The sequence below is a fragment of the Notolepis coatsorum genome (genome assembly GCF_963971535.1).
Source record: "Notolepis coatsorum genome assembly, chromosome: 3".
Taxonomy (NCBI): domain Eukaryota; kingdom Metazoa; phylum Chordata; class Actinopteri; order Aulopiformes; family Paralepididae; genus Notolepis; species Notolepis coatsorum.
In genome coordinates, this window is record NC_140167.1 from 25,286,547 (window position 1) to 25,303,024 (window position 16,478).

Here is a 16,478-nt window from a genome sequence, read left to right on the forward strand (position 1 = left end):
AACTGGGGACTGGTGGGAAAACATCTGGGCCGCTCTGCAGAACAGAGGAGAGGGTTAATATTCAAAGGGAACAAACAGAGCAGATGCAGAACAGTCCAAATAAACAAAGTAACAAAGTAATAATATCTTCGTGTGACAAACACACAGGGGGAGATGTAATGTCCAAAAATACTATCTAAGTGAGAACAAAAACAGAGTGGGAGATGAAATGTCCAAACTACTAACTAAGTGAGAACAAAGGAGGCATTACGCTGGGTGAGTGACTTAACAATCAAAACTCACCCAAGCGTATGCGTAATGGTACAGGAAACAGCAGCGGGACGAGGGCAAGAGGCATTACGCTGGGTGAGTGACATCACAATCAAAACTCACCCAGGCGTATGCGTAATGGTACAGGAACAGCAGCGGGACGAGGGCAAGAGGCATTACGCTGGGTGAGTGACATCACAATCAAAACTCACCCAGGCGTATGCGTAATGGTACAGGAACAGCAGCGGGATGAGGGCAAGAGGCATTACGCTGGGTGAGTGACATCACAATCAAAACTCACCAGGCGTATGCGTAATGGTACAGGAACAGCAGCGGGACGAGGGCAAGAGGCATTACGCTGGGTGAGTGACATCACAATCAAAACTCACCCAGGCGTATGCGTAATGGTGCAGGAACAGCAGCGGCGGCGAGGGTGTCGCCACCGGGTAGCTGGCTGTCCGAGCCGAGGAACAGAGTGCTGGAACAGCGGCGGTGGCGAGGGTGTCGTCACCGGGTAGCCGACTGTCGGAGCCGAGGAACAGAGTGCTGGAACAGCGGCGGTGGCGAGGGTGTCGTCACCGGGTAGAACTATCTTCGTGAAAAATACACAAAGAGCAAAGTACCAAAACAAATACAAAGAGAATACTATCTTTGGTGTGAACACACACAGTGGGAGATGTAACGTCCAAAATAATATCCAAGTGAAACAAACAGAGGCACAACGCTGGGTGAGTGACTGTCAGATTAAAAAGGTGGTAATTCTTCAGTGTTAGAAACACACGAAAACGGAGATGATCTAGACAGTCAAAACTCACCCAGACGTATGCGTAATGGTGCAGGAACAGCAGCGGCGGCGAGGGTGTCGCCACCGGGTAGCTGGCTGTCCGAGCCGAGAACAGAGTGGTGCTGGAACAGGCGGCGGTGGCGAGGGTGTCGCCACCGGGTAGCCGGCTGTCCGAGCCGAGGACAGAGTGGTGCTGGAACAGGCGGCGGTGGCGAGGGTGTCGCCACCGGGAAGCCGGCTGTCCGAGCCGAGGACAGAGTGGTGCGCCACAACTTGGAGTGCGCACCGGAACCGAGAGACGCATCGGGGTGCGTCTGCGTGGAGGAGTGTGCCAAGCACGAAGGTCTGGAAGATGCGCTCCTGCGCGCTGGTCTGGAGAGCGTGCCAAGCTCGAAGGTCTAGGAGATGCGCGTCTGCGCGCTGGTCGGGAGAGCGTGCCAAGCTCGAAGGTCTAGGAGATGCGCGTCTGCGCGCTGGTCGGGAGAGCGTGCCAAGCTCGAAGGTCTAGGAGATGCGCGTCTGCGCGCTGGTCGGGAGAGCGTGCCAAGCTCGAAGGTCTAGGAGATGCGCGTCTGCGCGCTGGTCGGGAGAGCGTGCCAAGCTCGAAGGTCTAGGAGATGCGCGTCTGCGCGCTGGTCGGGAGATGTGCGACAGGACGAACAGCTGTGCGGGGGTCCGAAGTGGATCACTGGGATGCCTCCCGTGGAAGTCTAGGGAGCGCAGCCCAGTCTCCACTCTCAGGCAACGGCAAACATCTCGACGCCGGAGAATGGAACAGCATAGGCAGACAGAGGATCTCCCGAAAGAGTCTAGATGTTTAGAGAATATGACTCGGCAAGTATACAACACGACCCCACGCCGAAACGAGGGGAAGCGCCCTGGTATTTAAAGCCCACAGGGGGACTAATTAGCCTGCCACCACAGGTGCGAGAGATAATAGATAATCGAACAGGTGTGGCCACTGAGGGTAAAGAACGAGAGGGTGGGGGCTAGAGAGAGTGAGTGAGAAGGGAAAATAAACAGTATAGGCTTAAAGAAACAGAGAAAAGGTGGTGAGCAGCGGGCAAAACCTCACAATTCATTAATTGAAACATTTATTTATACTCAAACACACACAACAATAAAATGAGACAAGGGTAGACAAAAGCAAGGATAACAAATCAAATCAAACATGTACAACTTGATCGACAATGATTATGAGGGGAGAATCCAAAGTATTGGGGTGAGGCTGAGAAAGAGAGGCAGAGAACCAGTGGTCTGCTGCGTGTGAGGTGGTGGGTTAAGGTAACGAGCCAGGCCCCCCGTGCGTATGGCCTCTAGTCAGGCATGTGCACACATAGAGCCCAAGGGGTGCTTGAGCACCTGCCCTTTTGAGCCTCATAAAAAAGTGCCCTTTTACCGTTACGCATAGACTGCCCTTCCAACTGAAAAATGTCAGGATAGAATCAAAATATTAGGTAAAGAGAGAGAGATGCCCCATATTCCATTGCAGTTTGCATGGCCTCCTCAGCGTGCCTCTCTGCGGACATATATATTTTATGCATAGCGTGGGTGGTGATGATGATGATGATGATGATGATAGAAACCGCTGTGGCGCATACATAATGCTGGTATTACACTCATTGAGGGACACGAAGAAGTAAAGTCCGATGGGATTTGGGAATCTCAAATACAAATCGGGATTGGAATGAAAAATGCATTTATATTAAACAATACAGAATATACAGCACTTCTTGGGGTCTGTAGGGTAAGCACTTATTCCCTCCCCCCTGAACATTTATGGAGATGTATGGGTCTTTTAGGTCAGTGATAAAAGTGTCTTTCAAGGATAAGTGAGCTCCTGCACTGATTATTATAGTTCAATATTCAATATTTGATCACCAAAACCCCCCAAAAAGCATAAAAAGGGCCCCCCCCCACCCGAAAAGGGCCCTTAAAAATCGGGCTTCCGCGCTACACGTGCTTGGTTAAAACACACACATGTAAAGTGCCCTTTTCAGCCTTTGAGCACCTGCCCCTCTAAAGTCCTGTGCACGTCCCTGCCTCTAGTGGTCTGGTGGCAGGTGCTGTACATGTGTAATGTTGTGACAGTGCATCATTACTGTCGAGGAGGAATGTTTTCAGTGCTCTTTTATTACTAGGTACAAAGTACTAAAGCTGCTCCATAGACAGTGAATTGCGAAGGGGTTGGGATGGCACAGAGGGCACCCAGAGGAAGATTCTGTGTATTATGGGTACATTTTCTGTTTCTGACCAGAGGATTCTGTTTCTGACCAGAGGATGAGGCAAGCACACTGACCAACCTGTATTTAATCTAGTCGGACTAGATAATAGCCACGTTGTTTTGCACATAGCGACCATTGTTTCTACCAACTCTACCAAAAACATTCTAAACATTCTGCCACAGCCCCTCTATTGACTCCAAAGTGTAGGCATGCCACCTGATGGACATGTGCGCTCTACTGAGCTCACTCTTCGAATTTTGTTTGCCTCTGGGATTGATTGATCTGTCAACAGAGAACAACAGTAGAGCCAGTCGAGGGACCAAGAACAAAGTTCAAACGCCATCCGTCTGAATCAAACACAAGGTTATTTTCTTTTTCTTTTTTTTTGTCTCACTTTTTCTGTATTTTTGCTCAGGATGGAATCAAAATATTAGGTAAAGAGAGAGAGAGATGCCCCATATCGTTAGCAGTCGTTGTGCCAATTCCGCATTGCCCCACTGTCGGCCTAGGGAGGGTGTAGAACTACCCCTGTGCGTATGGCCTCTAGTGGTCTGGTGCGTGTGTGGGGTGGTGTGAGGTGGTGTGGGTTAAGGTAATGAGCCAGGCCCCCCGTGCATACGGTCTCTAGTGGGCTGGTGCGTGTGGGGTGGTGTGAGGTGGTGTGGGTTAAGGTAACGAGCCAGGCCCCCCGTGCATACGGCCTCTAGTGGGCTGGTGCGTGTGGGGTGGTGTGAGGTGGTGTGGGTTAAGGTAACAAGCCAGGCCCCCCGTGCGTACGGCCTCTAGTGGTCTTCAGGCGGATCAAGCAGGCCCACTAATGAACAGTGACGGCCCAGCCTGCCCTTGGTTGCCCCGGCCTCTGGTTCGCACTGCCGTGTGTGGACTCATCCTACTGGGGGTGTTGACTACATCGCTGCGGCGGAATACCAATTATATTCGCCTCCACAATGTGCTGATGCAGCTTATTAGCTTTGTTCGAGACATGAGTAAAATAAAGTTACTGTGCGGTGTGTTTTTGTCGTCGTCGTATTTTCAAGTACACTTCAAGCTTCCCTGGTGTGAAAAGAGGTCGCTGTCACTGTTGAGCAAACAATGAAACCCCCGCCGTAGTCGCCCGTCTATGTGAGACGTCAAACCTTTCGTGTCAACTTTGTATTTTTGATCTGTTTCAAAGCCCCCCGAGTAGCAGAGACTTCAGGTATAACGTTTATTTGCGGATTACCGGGTGAGAGGAATGAGGTATTGATTTTCCCGCTGTGAATCCTGTGAATCCTCCAGCGGAGACCACCGCCTGCTCAAAGTCTCTGGCGCGTGTTGAGCTTTTGGGTGGGCCAGGCGAGACTTTCGATTCTTGACTAAAACACAACCACCACATGAGAAAATGCCGCTGGAGTATATTGTCTCCGATGATGACTTAGAATCAAAGCGGGGGTCTGGTCCTCCCCACAGCTGAGCGGAGAAGGCAAGGGTTAGGCTTTTCATCAAAACCTGCTGAGCCGCTGTGGGAGCCGCCATATTGTGATGAACTGCAGGTACTACAACCCTAGGTGACAGAGAGGGAGGGAGAGAGAGAGAGAGAGAGAGAGAGAGAGAGAGAGAGAGAGAGAGAGAGAGAGAGAGAAGGAGGGGTGTGGGAATGATTAGAGATGAAAGTGAGCAGTATAATGTAGAATGGGGTGTAGTGGAGGATGATCTGTCTTTTTCCTCTGCAAGGAGGAATGCTTGGCAAGGTGGCACAGTGCGGAGGAGAGCTCATGTGGAGGAGAGCTCATGTGTGCCCCCCATCATCATCATCATTTAGAAACATGCAAACGGAGGAGTTCTACTTGGTATTCCCGATCTAAGACTAAGGGCTAGATCCACAAAGAATGGATTGCACGGTGCTAGTTGCACCCTTACTTACAATTCATTATGAATTGAAAATGGGGGACCCTGATGTAAACAAGACGAAAGTCTTTCTCTGGTCTGCATCCCCTTAACAATTGTGTGTATTGAGCCGTACTGTATTGTACCCATTCTGCAATCTGTTAATAAAATTGTCATTCAATCAATCAATCTGCACAGTGATTGATTGAATGAAAAAAAAAAAATTTATTTTTTATTTATGTATTTGTGAACAGACATTAGCGGACAACTCTCTTCCAATTCCAGAAGCCAATCCAGAGTGCTAAAACTGTAATTTGTGATGTCATTAAGTATAAAGCCTGTAGCTACTCCATAGACAATGAATTGGAAAGATGATGCAGATGATTCTGAGAGCACCCAGGCGATTGTTCTGTGTATATGGATGTTCTGTTTCAAATCTGAGAACACTAGTATTATAATAGAAAGTTAATTTGTGTATGAAAGAGAAAACAAGCAATCAGTCTACCATTCATTGTCCAGACTTTATATCTGATGACAACACAAGTTAGAATCTTACATCTCTGGGTTCTGGCTTTGGGAGAGAATAGATCACGTTCCCAAATATTAATTGAGCTGTCTTAGGACATGGAAATAACATATTGGAATTCTTGATTTGGTTGGTGTTCCCCGGTCATTCTTGGTTCGGGCCGCTGCCAGATGAAAGATCTTCTGGTCTATAAGGCATGGTGGAGGAGGCCAGCAGACCCGTGTTCTGAGGACTACAGCCACAGAGTTTTAAGCCAGCGAGTCGAATACAGAGAAACAAAGGCGGAGCTGTACAAGCTCCCTACTATACCCTGCTCAGCTCCACATCACTCTTCCCAGCGGAGACAAGAAGTGGCTATGCACGGCCGAGGAAGGGATATAGTTGATATGGATATAGCTGGTGGGTATAAGACGTGCCGTGCCGCCTCTCTACAAAATTAAAACTGCCTGGGAGCAAGATTTAAACCTTCCGCTGTCGGACGATATATGGGATTCAATCTTGGAGCTGGTTAATTCAACATCCCTTCGCGCCCGTCACTGTCTGCTCCAGTTGGAAGTAGTGCACAGGGCCCATGTGTCCAAAGCCAAACGATCCTGTATTGACTGTGAGGTGAGGAGGGTGAGACTTGCCTCATCCACACGTTCTGGACGTGTCCTATAGCCTGGAGCAATACTGAAAGGATGTTTTTTTTCTTCTAATCCTCAATTTTGACCTAGAACCCGACCCCTCTGGTCGCTCTCTTTGGCACCATTACGTATCTTTCCTGAAATACTTCCAGAACCTTCATTCACACTAAAGACTTACTCCCTCGCTCTTTTTTTTGTCTCACTGCCTTTTTTTTTTTTTATTATTATATATATATTTTTCCCCCTCCATTTTCCTCCGATTTTCTCCCATCCCAATGTTAGTCGTTATACCAATTCCCAATCCCCTTCCTGGTCGCTGCGCACTTACCCCCCACAGTCGGTCTGGGAGAGTGGAGGCTACCACGTGCTTCCTCCGACACACGTCCAGCCAATCAACCGCTTCTTTTCACCTGGCAGCGCGGATTCTCATTGAGAGGGCATAGCGTGTGGAAGGATCACACTATCCCACTCAGGTCCTATCCGCGCTTAGCAGGCGCCCCGACCGAACTGTAGGAGTCGCTGTTTACAACGACCCGGACCCACCCCGCCAGCTTCTCCCACCCTCTAATATTGCCAATTGTATTAGTGTGAACGGCCAGCCAAGCTGGTGACAACCCCGGAGCTGTGAGCTGGATTCGAACAGGCGAATTCAGCCGCTCCGGGGTTTGGTGACGAACGCAATCTCCGTTACGCCACCTGACCGCCCTTTCTAAAGCCTCTTTTATGTATTTACATATTTACTTTTTTACTTTTCTTAATTTATTTTCTAAATATAAAACCAGACTTCCAGCACCTTTATGTTTTACTCCAGGGACAACGTACCCTTTATACATGTCATTCCAGCAGGGGTTAGGGGTGATTCAGACATGTAGATAGGGCTAGTGGAGGTTAGGTATGATTCAGACATGTAGATAGGTCTACTGGGGGTTAGGGGTGATTCAGACATGTAGATAGGGCTAGTGGAGGTTAGGTATGATTCAGACATGTAGATAGGGCTAGTGGAGGTTAGGTATGATTCAGACATGTAGATAGGGCTAGTGGAGGTTAGGTATGATTCAGACATGTAGATAGGGCTAGTGGAGGTTAGGGGTGATTCAGACATGTAGATAGGGCTAGTGGGGGGTTAGGTATGATTCAGACATGTAGATAGGGCTAGTGGGGGGTTAGGTATGATTCAGACATGTAGATAGGGCTAGTGGAGGTTAGGGGTGATTCAGACATGTAGATAGGGCTAGTGGAGGTTAGGTATGATTCAGACATGTAGATAGGGCTAGTGGAGGTTAGGGGTGATTCAGACATGTAGATAGGGCTAGTGGAGGTTAGGGGTGATTCAGACATGTAGATAGGGCTAGTGGGGGTTAGGGGTGATGTACATGTAGATAGATATGTTATAGCAATCCGAAAATGCAGATCGAATCAGGGCCCATATTCGCAAAGTTTAGGATTGCTGATCTGGGGTTAGTGACCAGGAACACTTTGAACTCATGATCTTATTCAAACTACCAGACTGAAGCTGACTCTAGACCAGTACTTTCACTTTCAGAGGCGTTGTGATAATGTATAATATAAATAAATAATAATAATAAATAATGTAACCCTCTCAACAGTTAGTTTACTATCCAAAAAGCTCACATACTTCTACCATGTTATCCCCCATCATGCTATATCATTAGTGGTGTGTTGTTTGCGTGCTTCACATATACACATCCCCGTGAGTGCTATGGGAGGAGCAGGGAATGGGGTGTTTATAGCCAGAGCCCTTTCCCTTACACCGTCTGAAATAGAATTGTTTCCATCGATTTTGTTTGGAACGTGAGCGGGCTTCCCAGCCTCTGTGGACTCATCCACATTTTTGAAAAGGAAAAAAGAAACACCAAAAAAAAACATCCAATTTTGTTCGGCGGTCGAGTAGGATGAACAACTTGAGATCTGAAACCCGTGCAGAAGCCGGGCGACCTGCAATTACACTTGTTGTACAAGGTGCTCTATCCTCACCCACAGCCGCCCACCAAGGGTCATTCAGCCACTTCCATTTGTTACTTACAGTGCGGGAAGGTCAAACTAAAAGCTGATACCAGGGACAACCTTATACCAGGGACAACCTTATAAAACACACACACAGGAGTGAGAGTTAGAGGTGGGCTTGAACAAGTCATACATTTTTGGACTTAGGAGTCAAAGGAGTCCCGGTTCGATTCCTGCTCCTCCCGGGCAGAGTGTCGAAGTGTCCTTGAGCAAGACACTTAACCCCCTAATTGCTCCCGATGAGCAGGTTGGCACCTTGCATGGTTGCCTCCGCCATCGGTGTGTGAATGTGTGAGTGAATGGGTCAAATGTGAGGAACAAATTGTAAAACGCTTTGGATCAAAGCTGCTATATAAATGCAGCCATTTACCATTTACTCTGCATTCGTGACTTGATACTTGACTATAACGACGGGAGCTGGGATCGAACCCGGGTCGGCCGCGTAGGTGCGCGAGGCACCACGAGGGCGCCCCGGGCTCAACAGTTTTTAAGAACAGCCTGTTTGCATTTTTCTAGATATTAAGCATGAACAGTTAGCGTTTTGAAACCTGATTGGGTGACTTTTAGTGCTGGCTTAAAAGAACGTGTCTAGCAGGACCTAGAAAACAATGCAAGACAGAGTCGAGCTGAAAGCAAGTGGAAAGGATTCTCTCATTACCCGCGTTGGTTTTCTCTCAAGCCTTATATTACCAGACCGCTTCAGACCTAATCAACTGTGGGACAAATGCAATCTTGTGAGATCAGGCAAACAAGATGTTAGTTTTCCTTGATGAGGATTACAATTTCAGTCCTCTAATTGAATGGATGTATGAGTCCAAACAATTCACCATCAGAAAATATGAATCATCAGACACTATGTTTAGTTTTCACGCAATTTGAACAATTACCTATACAGTGGGAACTCACGTGCGCTGGATAATAAATACAACATGGGAAACTGTTGCGGATATAATGATCTATTCCGGCAATCAAAGGGTCTTAGATAAAGATTTGCAAGCTGCCATGATCATCCAGACACGCTAGTCACCCTCCACACCATAATATTGGTCTTTCAACTATATTTTCACATCACTCACTATCCTGTATGTTTACAACTGTCAATGGAAAGCCAACTTAAAGGAAAAATTACAAAATGCTTAGAGATGAAATAGCATATCAATATTATATGCATGTAGTGTACGTCTGTTTTATTGTAATGAGGAAGGAGGTTGAAAATAAAAACATACCTGCAGCTCTTAAAGGTACATGTAGCAATACCTAGTGATTGTTGGACACACACTACAGTATATTACAGTCATATTCCCATTACATAGGTTAGAAGACCAACAGAAACAAATTTCAAGTATCAACAACTACCAGACATTTACAGTATCTATATGGGAAAACAATCTAATCTAATCAAATTTTATTAACAAAATAATTTAGTTAAATAGTCTTTGCCTAAACTAATATAAAAGTAGTACTGATAATTATATCAACAACATGTATTTTGCACAAAAAATTAGGAAGTATTGTATTTGGTATCGATAAGCAGTATCAATATTGGTATTGGTATTCATAAAAGCCTAACCATACCCTTCGCTAGTTTTAGAGACTAACTAACTAACCATGGTGCCAGGTGCCATGTACCCCTTTCTCTCTTGTTTTAAGCACTTCTGTCATGTTGACTTCATGGAGCAATGACTTGACTCATCTTGCTTGACGTTTAGCAGTGACTTGGTTGAGACTTGAAGGCTAAGACTTTAGACTTGCATCTAAGTCTAATTGAGACAAGGAATGTGTTGAAAGTGATGCCTTTTTTTGCAGAAGAAGAATGTCGATGTTTCCCACAGAGCGCATCGAATGATTTGTTTTACATTGCCTGTCACACCAACCGAATTAAATGTCACAGGGCTCCGACATCAGATACCAGTGATTCTGTTATCTGTGTGTGCTAGCGGATAAGAGTTATGGTTGTAGGGTTTTCAAATTCCTTTTCATATAATTATAGGTTCTGTCAGGAGTTTATTTTAAATGTTTTAAGAAAATAGTGGTTGTTATGGTAGCAGTGCAATCTACAGTTATCATAATGCAGAAACCATCATAGCCAATTATTTCTCAAATGTAGCCAGATAAAGGATGAACAAACCGCACCTGGCACCAAGCTTTTTTGTGCTTTCTTGCAATGTATTGTGCTTTTTTGTGCACTCCTTCATCAGAGCACATATACATGTATTCTCAAATGTAGAAAATGGTATTATGCTTGAAATATCATTGGTTTATCCCATGTGAAGAAGAAATATATTAAAACCAATGTTCAAACATACTATACATTTACCACATAAATAATTAAATACTATAGTGATTCAGTATTTCTGCAATGGAATAATTATAGAAATAGATGGTGAATAGTATTCCTGTGGTTTTACCATAGAAATTATGTGTTTCTACCATCTAGATAAGATAAGATATTCCTTTATTGATCCCCTTGGGGGAATTCAGGCATCATAGCAGCATGGGGGAGGGGAGGTACAGGTATAACTATGTATATATAATTTACTCTGAATATAAAGATATGAGAAAAATAAACAAATGTGCAGATGAGGTATGATCCACTAAAATATGTCTGTAGTATTTGGTAATTGGTGCGTATGGTGGGAAAAAAAGACAAGATTACTAATGTTTTTCTACATGTTTCTACCAAGTGTCTCTCTGAATGACGAGATAATTTTGATCAATTAAAAGAGGGCGAGTAGGGGGTTGTGTAACAGTAGGGCAGCAAGCCAATAAAACAAGGCCTCTACAGCGACTAATTATCACTGCAGTCAGAGTGACAACCTCGTACCTCCAAAAGGGTTTTTCAAGAATTAAGAAGATCGACACCTGTGTGTTTTTATAAGTTCTACATTGGGATTTGAATGGGTTTCGTGGTTCTTTTAGGATTGTGAAACATCCTCACAACGTACGGTAGAACCATCTCAACTTTCAAGTGAATACATGAAAATAACTCATTCGCTTTAGATACAAGGTTTTCGCTCTGACTGCAGCGAGCGATGTGTACAACTTACTACAGTACATTACACGACCAGTCTGAGACTGAGAATTAGCATTTAGCTATTTTTGAACCGGCAGGCTCCCATAGGAGGACTCCACAGCAGCCTCCGAAGGCCATAATCCGGCTTGCTAGCAGACAACTTTAACATTATTCAGGCCAAGCCTTTCTTTCTTTCTTTCTTTCTTCCTTTCTTTCTTTCTTTCTTTCCCCCCCTTTGTTTCTGAATGGAGAGCGTGGACCAGTGAAGGAAGGTAATTCATCCCAAGCTGTGAAAACTGGCTGATCAGTGGAGAGGGCCTCTGGGGACTCTATCCACATTCTCTCCTCACCATTAAAGGAACACACCGACATAATGAGAAAAGCTATCCAGCTGCAAGCTAGCTTAGCGCAAGTGGATGGAAGCAGATAAGGATCAGCTAGCCTATCTTAAAACGGAGGTGTTTTTGGCCAGTGGCCCAGCTCTCTTTTGAACGGATCGCAAGGTTGCAGGTATCCAGTATGTGGGTATTGCACCACCTGGCTGGAGAAGGAAAAGAGAATCCTTCTCGTACTCAGGGGATTATAATAAGAACGAGGACAGGTGCTAATGCTTCCTCCAAGCCAGTGTGGAACCAATATCCCAGCGGGTCAACACAGCATTTCCCCCTACTTTAACATATCTTGGACAGAGGGAGAGACAAAAGGAAACTAGGTCCTACCCTCCTCGCGTCGTAATAGCCAATCAGCAGGGCCTTTATTTTTCTTTTTTTTTCCTTTTACCCGAGAGAGTTAAATCTGGGTTAACTCTGGGTTAGTGGAAGAGGGGGAGAGGATCAAGGCATGGGAGGAAAAGCTTATGATCTTCCTCGGTCCCCTCTGGAAGGCCTTGAATGTCCACAGGCGTGGTGGTGTAAGATTGCTGCTATGAACGACCCATTAAAGTGGTCAAATGTCACGTCTGTGATGTATTCTACAGATATAGACATTGAAACTATAGCAAAAGGTGTCGGTTATGTAACGTTGCTATGTAAACAGATCATTTCTATTTTAACTGGATGCCTCGCATGGAGAAGATGTAGATGACACTCTGCTTGAGCCACTCCTGAGGTATTAATGAGTCTCTTAACACATTGGTTGCCAGCAGGGGGTGCGCTATTTATCGCTTGAGTGCCCACGCTTTAGTCAATGAGAGGACGGGGATATTTGCGAACGCATAAACTATATCTTAAATTATGGCTATGTGTCATGGGGTCACACAGACAACAATCTTCCTCCTCTTCTTCTCTTCTCTCTTACTCACTTCCAGGGGCTGACCTTCCTACAGGCGATATAGGCGGTCGCCTAGAGCGCCACCCAGAGGGGGGCGCAAAAAAGAAAAAAAAAATATATATATATTTTTATTTTTTTTATACATTTTTTTTTTCTGTGCAGTTTTGGCGCCCCCTCTATATCGGCAACCATTATTTTTACATAAAAAAAATTCTAACATAAGGGAAAATGAGCCAAAAATCTAAAACGGTCGGTCGGTCTGAGCCTCAGCTTTAGGTGTTCACAGTCAGAACATGCTAGAGCGCTGTGCATTGATGGGTATCGGTCAAGTGTTTATAGAATTGAGCGTTGAGGAAAGAAAGACTAACGTTAGAGAACTATGAAGAGGCAAAAGCCATAAAAAAAAATAAAAATAAAAAATTACAAAAAAAAATTAAAAAATCTCGCCTAGGGCGCCAAATGTGCTAGGTCCGCCCCTGCTCACTTCCTCTCTTGATCCGTACAGGTTTCGCCTCAGCTACTCCAATGATTCTGTCTCGCCGTCTCCCTTTCCTGCACTGTTTGATTGTGTGGTGATTGCGCTCACCTGTATCGGGCTCGTCTGGCACATGTGCGTTTCATCTGTGCTGATGCGCTCCGCTCTGCCTGGAGTCTCTCCGGAACTCCTAATATGGGCATATGCCCCAGTACCTTGGCCGGCACATAGCGGCCGTCTATTACCACGCCAGCCGGTCTGCCACACAATGTTAAAATATACACTTCATTCAGTTGTAAGAGGTCACACAAACATGTTGGCCTTGTGAAATCTGAGCCCCATTCATTGTGTATGGAGCCCAAGATTGTACATCCCAGTTACATCACTGATTAGACGGTTATCTCTCTGATTTCTAGTGTTAGGAGAGAAGGGTGCGTGTTCACAAATACTGACTGAACGCCGGTCCTGGGGCACAGGAGGTACATTATGTGAATTCTTAAGATGGGTGACCTTTCCCTTTAAACTGACGCTTGTTGATTTGTAGATGAGAAATAAGGTCCCTAGGGCTTCAAAGCACAACTCTGTTTCAGTCCACTGTCTACAACATTACCAATGTAAAACAAACCATTTAAAACCTCTTAACGTTCTGACGGCCCTGTAAGAGGCATCTGTTTGCAAAATGGTTGTTTATTATAGTTATTTCAGTAACTCTATTACGGTAGCACTCAGAGTGATTTGTTCTGTTGTGGAAAAAGATGCAGAATGTATCCTTTCAAAAGAGGCCAGACACATGCAGGGCCGCCTCAAGGGCCTCGCGGGGAGGGGGGCAAAAAAAAGAAAAAAAAAAATAGAATGTTAACAATCACTTTCCATCACAGACCTAAAATCTAGTTTTGCTTACATGCTTATATATTTCACATTAGACACGTTTGTAGAATGTGTCTGACTTGTTCCGGGCTCTGCGGCTCTGCAGATATACTATTGGAGCTCTGCGGCTCTGCAGATACACTATTGGAGCTCTGCGGCTCTGCAGATATACTATTGGTTTCAACGAGGGGAGGGGTTACATAACTTACAGGTACGGGGTCTGACTATTCGGCGCTATCCACGGGAGCGCTGTGCAGCATCGGAGCAGAAGAAATAACGCTGCGTGCCGTAAGCTTATCAATACCAAGTATAGTGATTAGGTTATGCCAAGACGAAGAGGACGTTCGGCAGATGGACTGAAGATGAAAGTTATTGCGTGTTAGAAAGTTCAGTCAGGCTAGCCATCTCGGCTTAGCTAAACGCAGGGACAGCTAACTAGCGTTAGCTACGTTATCGAGTGCTAACATGTGGCAGATAAACTAGGAACAGACTCCCAAGTTCATCCCAACAGGGGGGACAATATGGACTGGTGAACTTTATCATCTCCACGGTTGTCTCCTTCCTCTTGGACGTTTGGTGAGTTTTTAATGCAATCTATTCTGTTCTCGCCGTGGATCTCTCTCTCTCTCTCTCTCATCATTGAGACTTCTGGGAAGACTGTTCTTTGTCTTGCCCAGTGACGGTCTTAAATTAGCCGCGTGGGGGTGGAGCCACCATGTTTCTCCTCAGTAGAAGTGGTTGTTCGTCTGGGTTTATATTCTAGTGAGATGATTCAAAAGTCAAAGTCGTTCTCTCTTATCAGACATGTATGGTGTAGTGTCTGGACTCTCTCTCTCTCTCTCTTTTTCTCTTCTCTCTCTCTCTCTCTCTCTCTCTCTCTCTCTCTCTCTCTCTCTCTCTCTCTCTCTCTCACACTCTCACTCACTCACTCACTCACTCTGTCTTTCTCTCTTTCTCTCTCTCTCTCTTGCTCTCTCTCTCTCTCTGTCTCTCTCTCTGTCTCTCTCTCTTGCTCTCTCTCTCTCGCTCTCTCTCTCTCTCGGTCTCTCTCTGTCTCTGTCTCTCTCTCTCTCTCACTCTGTGTGTTGCATCATGCAAGGGTCTGCTCACACTGTGCTCGTGCAGTTTGTGACGTGTGTACTAAGCTTATAGAGTTCGATTCAAATAAGGCAAAACTGCAAATCTGCATGTCGTACTTGAAAAATTTACCTGGCTTTAAGCTTGTTTATCAGGTTCCAGGGGTGTTTTATGCATTTTCCCTGTTACTGCCAGCTGTACGACTGTACAGGTGCATTGCCACTAAGCCTCGGGCAGCGCTATTATTTAAGAATATGTTGACTGTATGCCCAGCCTCGGGCAGCGCTATTATTTAAGAATATGTTGACTGTATGCCCAGCCTCGGGCAGCGCTATTATTTAAGAATACGTTGACTGTATCATATGCCCAGCCTCGGGCAGCGCTATTATTTAAGAATATGTTGACTGTATGCCCAGCTTCGGGCAGTGCTATTATTTAAGAATACGTTGACTGTATGCACACAAAAAAATTCATATAAAAAAAAATTTATAATAATAAAATTATATTCATTTATTTTTATTTTTATTTTTTTACCTTTGGGGGGCCGGGGGCTCACGTTTAAATCTTGCACAGGGCCTCACATTTATCCCAGACGACACTGGACACATGCATGTGCTATAAATGGTTCAAGAATAGCTTTCAATTTACTTTGGTTATGCAATCGAAAGGCGTTTTATGCTAAATGTGCAGGACTGTTAAGAGGTTAACAGCACACAAAATAGAGCAAATACAAATACGAAACGTATATCAACCTGTTTGTCTAGCGTTCCCTTTTTATCAAGAGCTCATTTACACAACTCCAGAATGAAAACATGTCTCCATCTCTATTCTTAATTTTTGGAAGAGAAACTGTATTCTGTTTGCAGTACACGCCATCGTCACGCCAATATACACTGCGTATGATCACAATAGTGTATAGTTACGCAGAGCAACAACTGAACTGACACCGAGTAGAGTGTGGTTGTGCTTGATTTAGGTACTAGGGTAGGCGGAAACCTTACTCAGGCAAACCCAAAGGTGTGTTTTAAGAAGAGGACGGGGATCAGTTGTTGAAGTGGAATCAAGAAAATGTAACTTGGGATATATGTTGTAAATCAACTACCTAAACTGCATGATCCAAAGTAGTTAACCATTGAAAAATCTACTGCGAATTTAATGTAGTTATCACCCAACTACTGTAAAATTTATTTAACTAGTATTTGAGCTACAGGTTAGTTAGCTACTCCCCAGCACTGTGTTTGTGTTATGAATGGAATCTCTAGGTCCAATGGGTGTGATGTGTGTTTGTTCTGTTTGCAGCCAATGGCGAGTTCCCCCCGGTGGCCACGAGCACGACCCGATTGCCACTCCAGCCGACCAATCAGAACATCAAGACCACCACGACGTCCGACGGGAATCCTCTGTCTTACATCCCTGCCGCGGACAATTGTAGGTTTACCCTTGACTGGCTCGAGCATGGAGCAGCGAGAAAGAGAG

At 45.3% G+C, this 16,478-nt stretch overlaps 1 protein-coding gene across 1 annotated transcript in view; it reads left to right on the top strand.

Moving 5' to 3' along the window:
• Positions 1 to 16,478, top strand: part of LOC311225731 (uncharacterized protein) — a gene marked incomplete at both ends in the record, with an annotated part of 149,416 nt that overhangs the window by 24,959 nt on the left and 107,979 nt on the right. Inside the window, 1 exon segment of the mRNA XM_084311125.1 lies at positions 16,302 to 16,430. Coding sequence (XP_084167251.1) covers positions 16,302 to 16,430 — 129 coding nt within the window.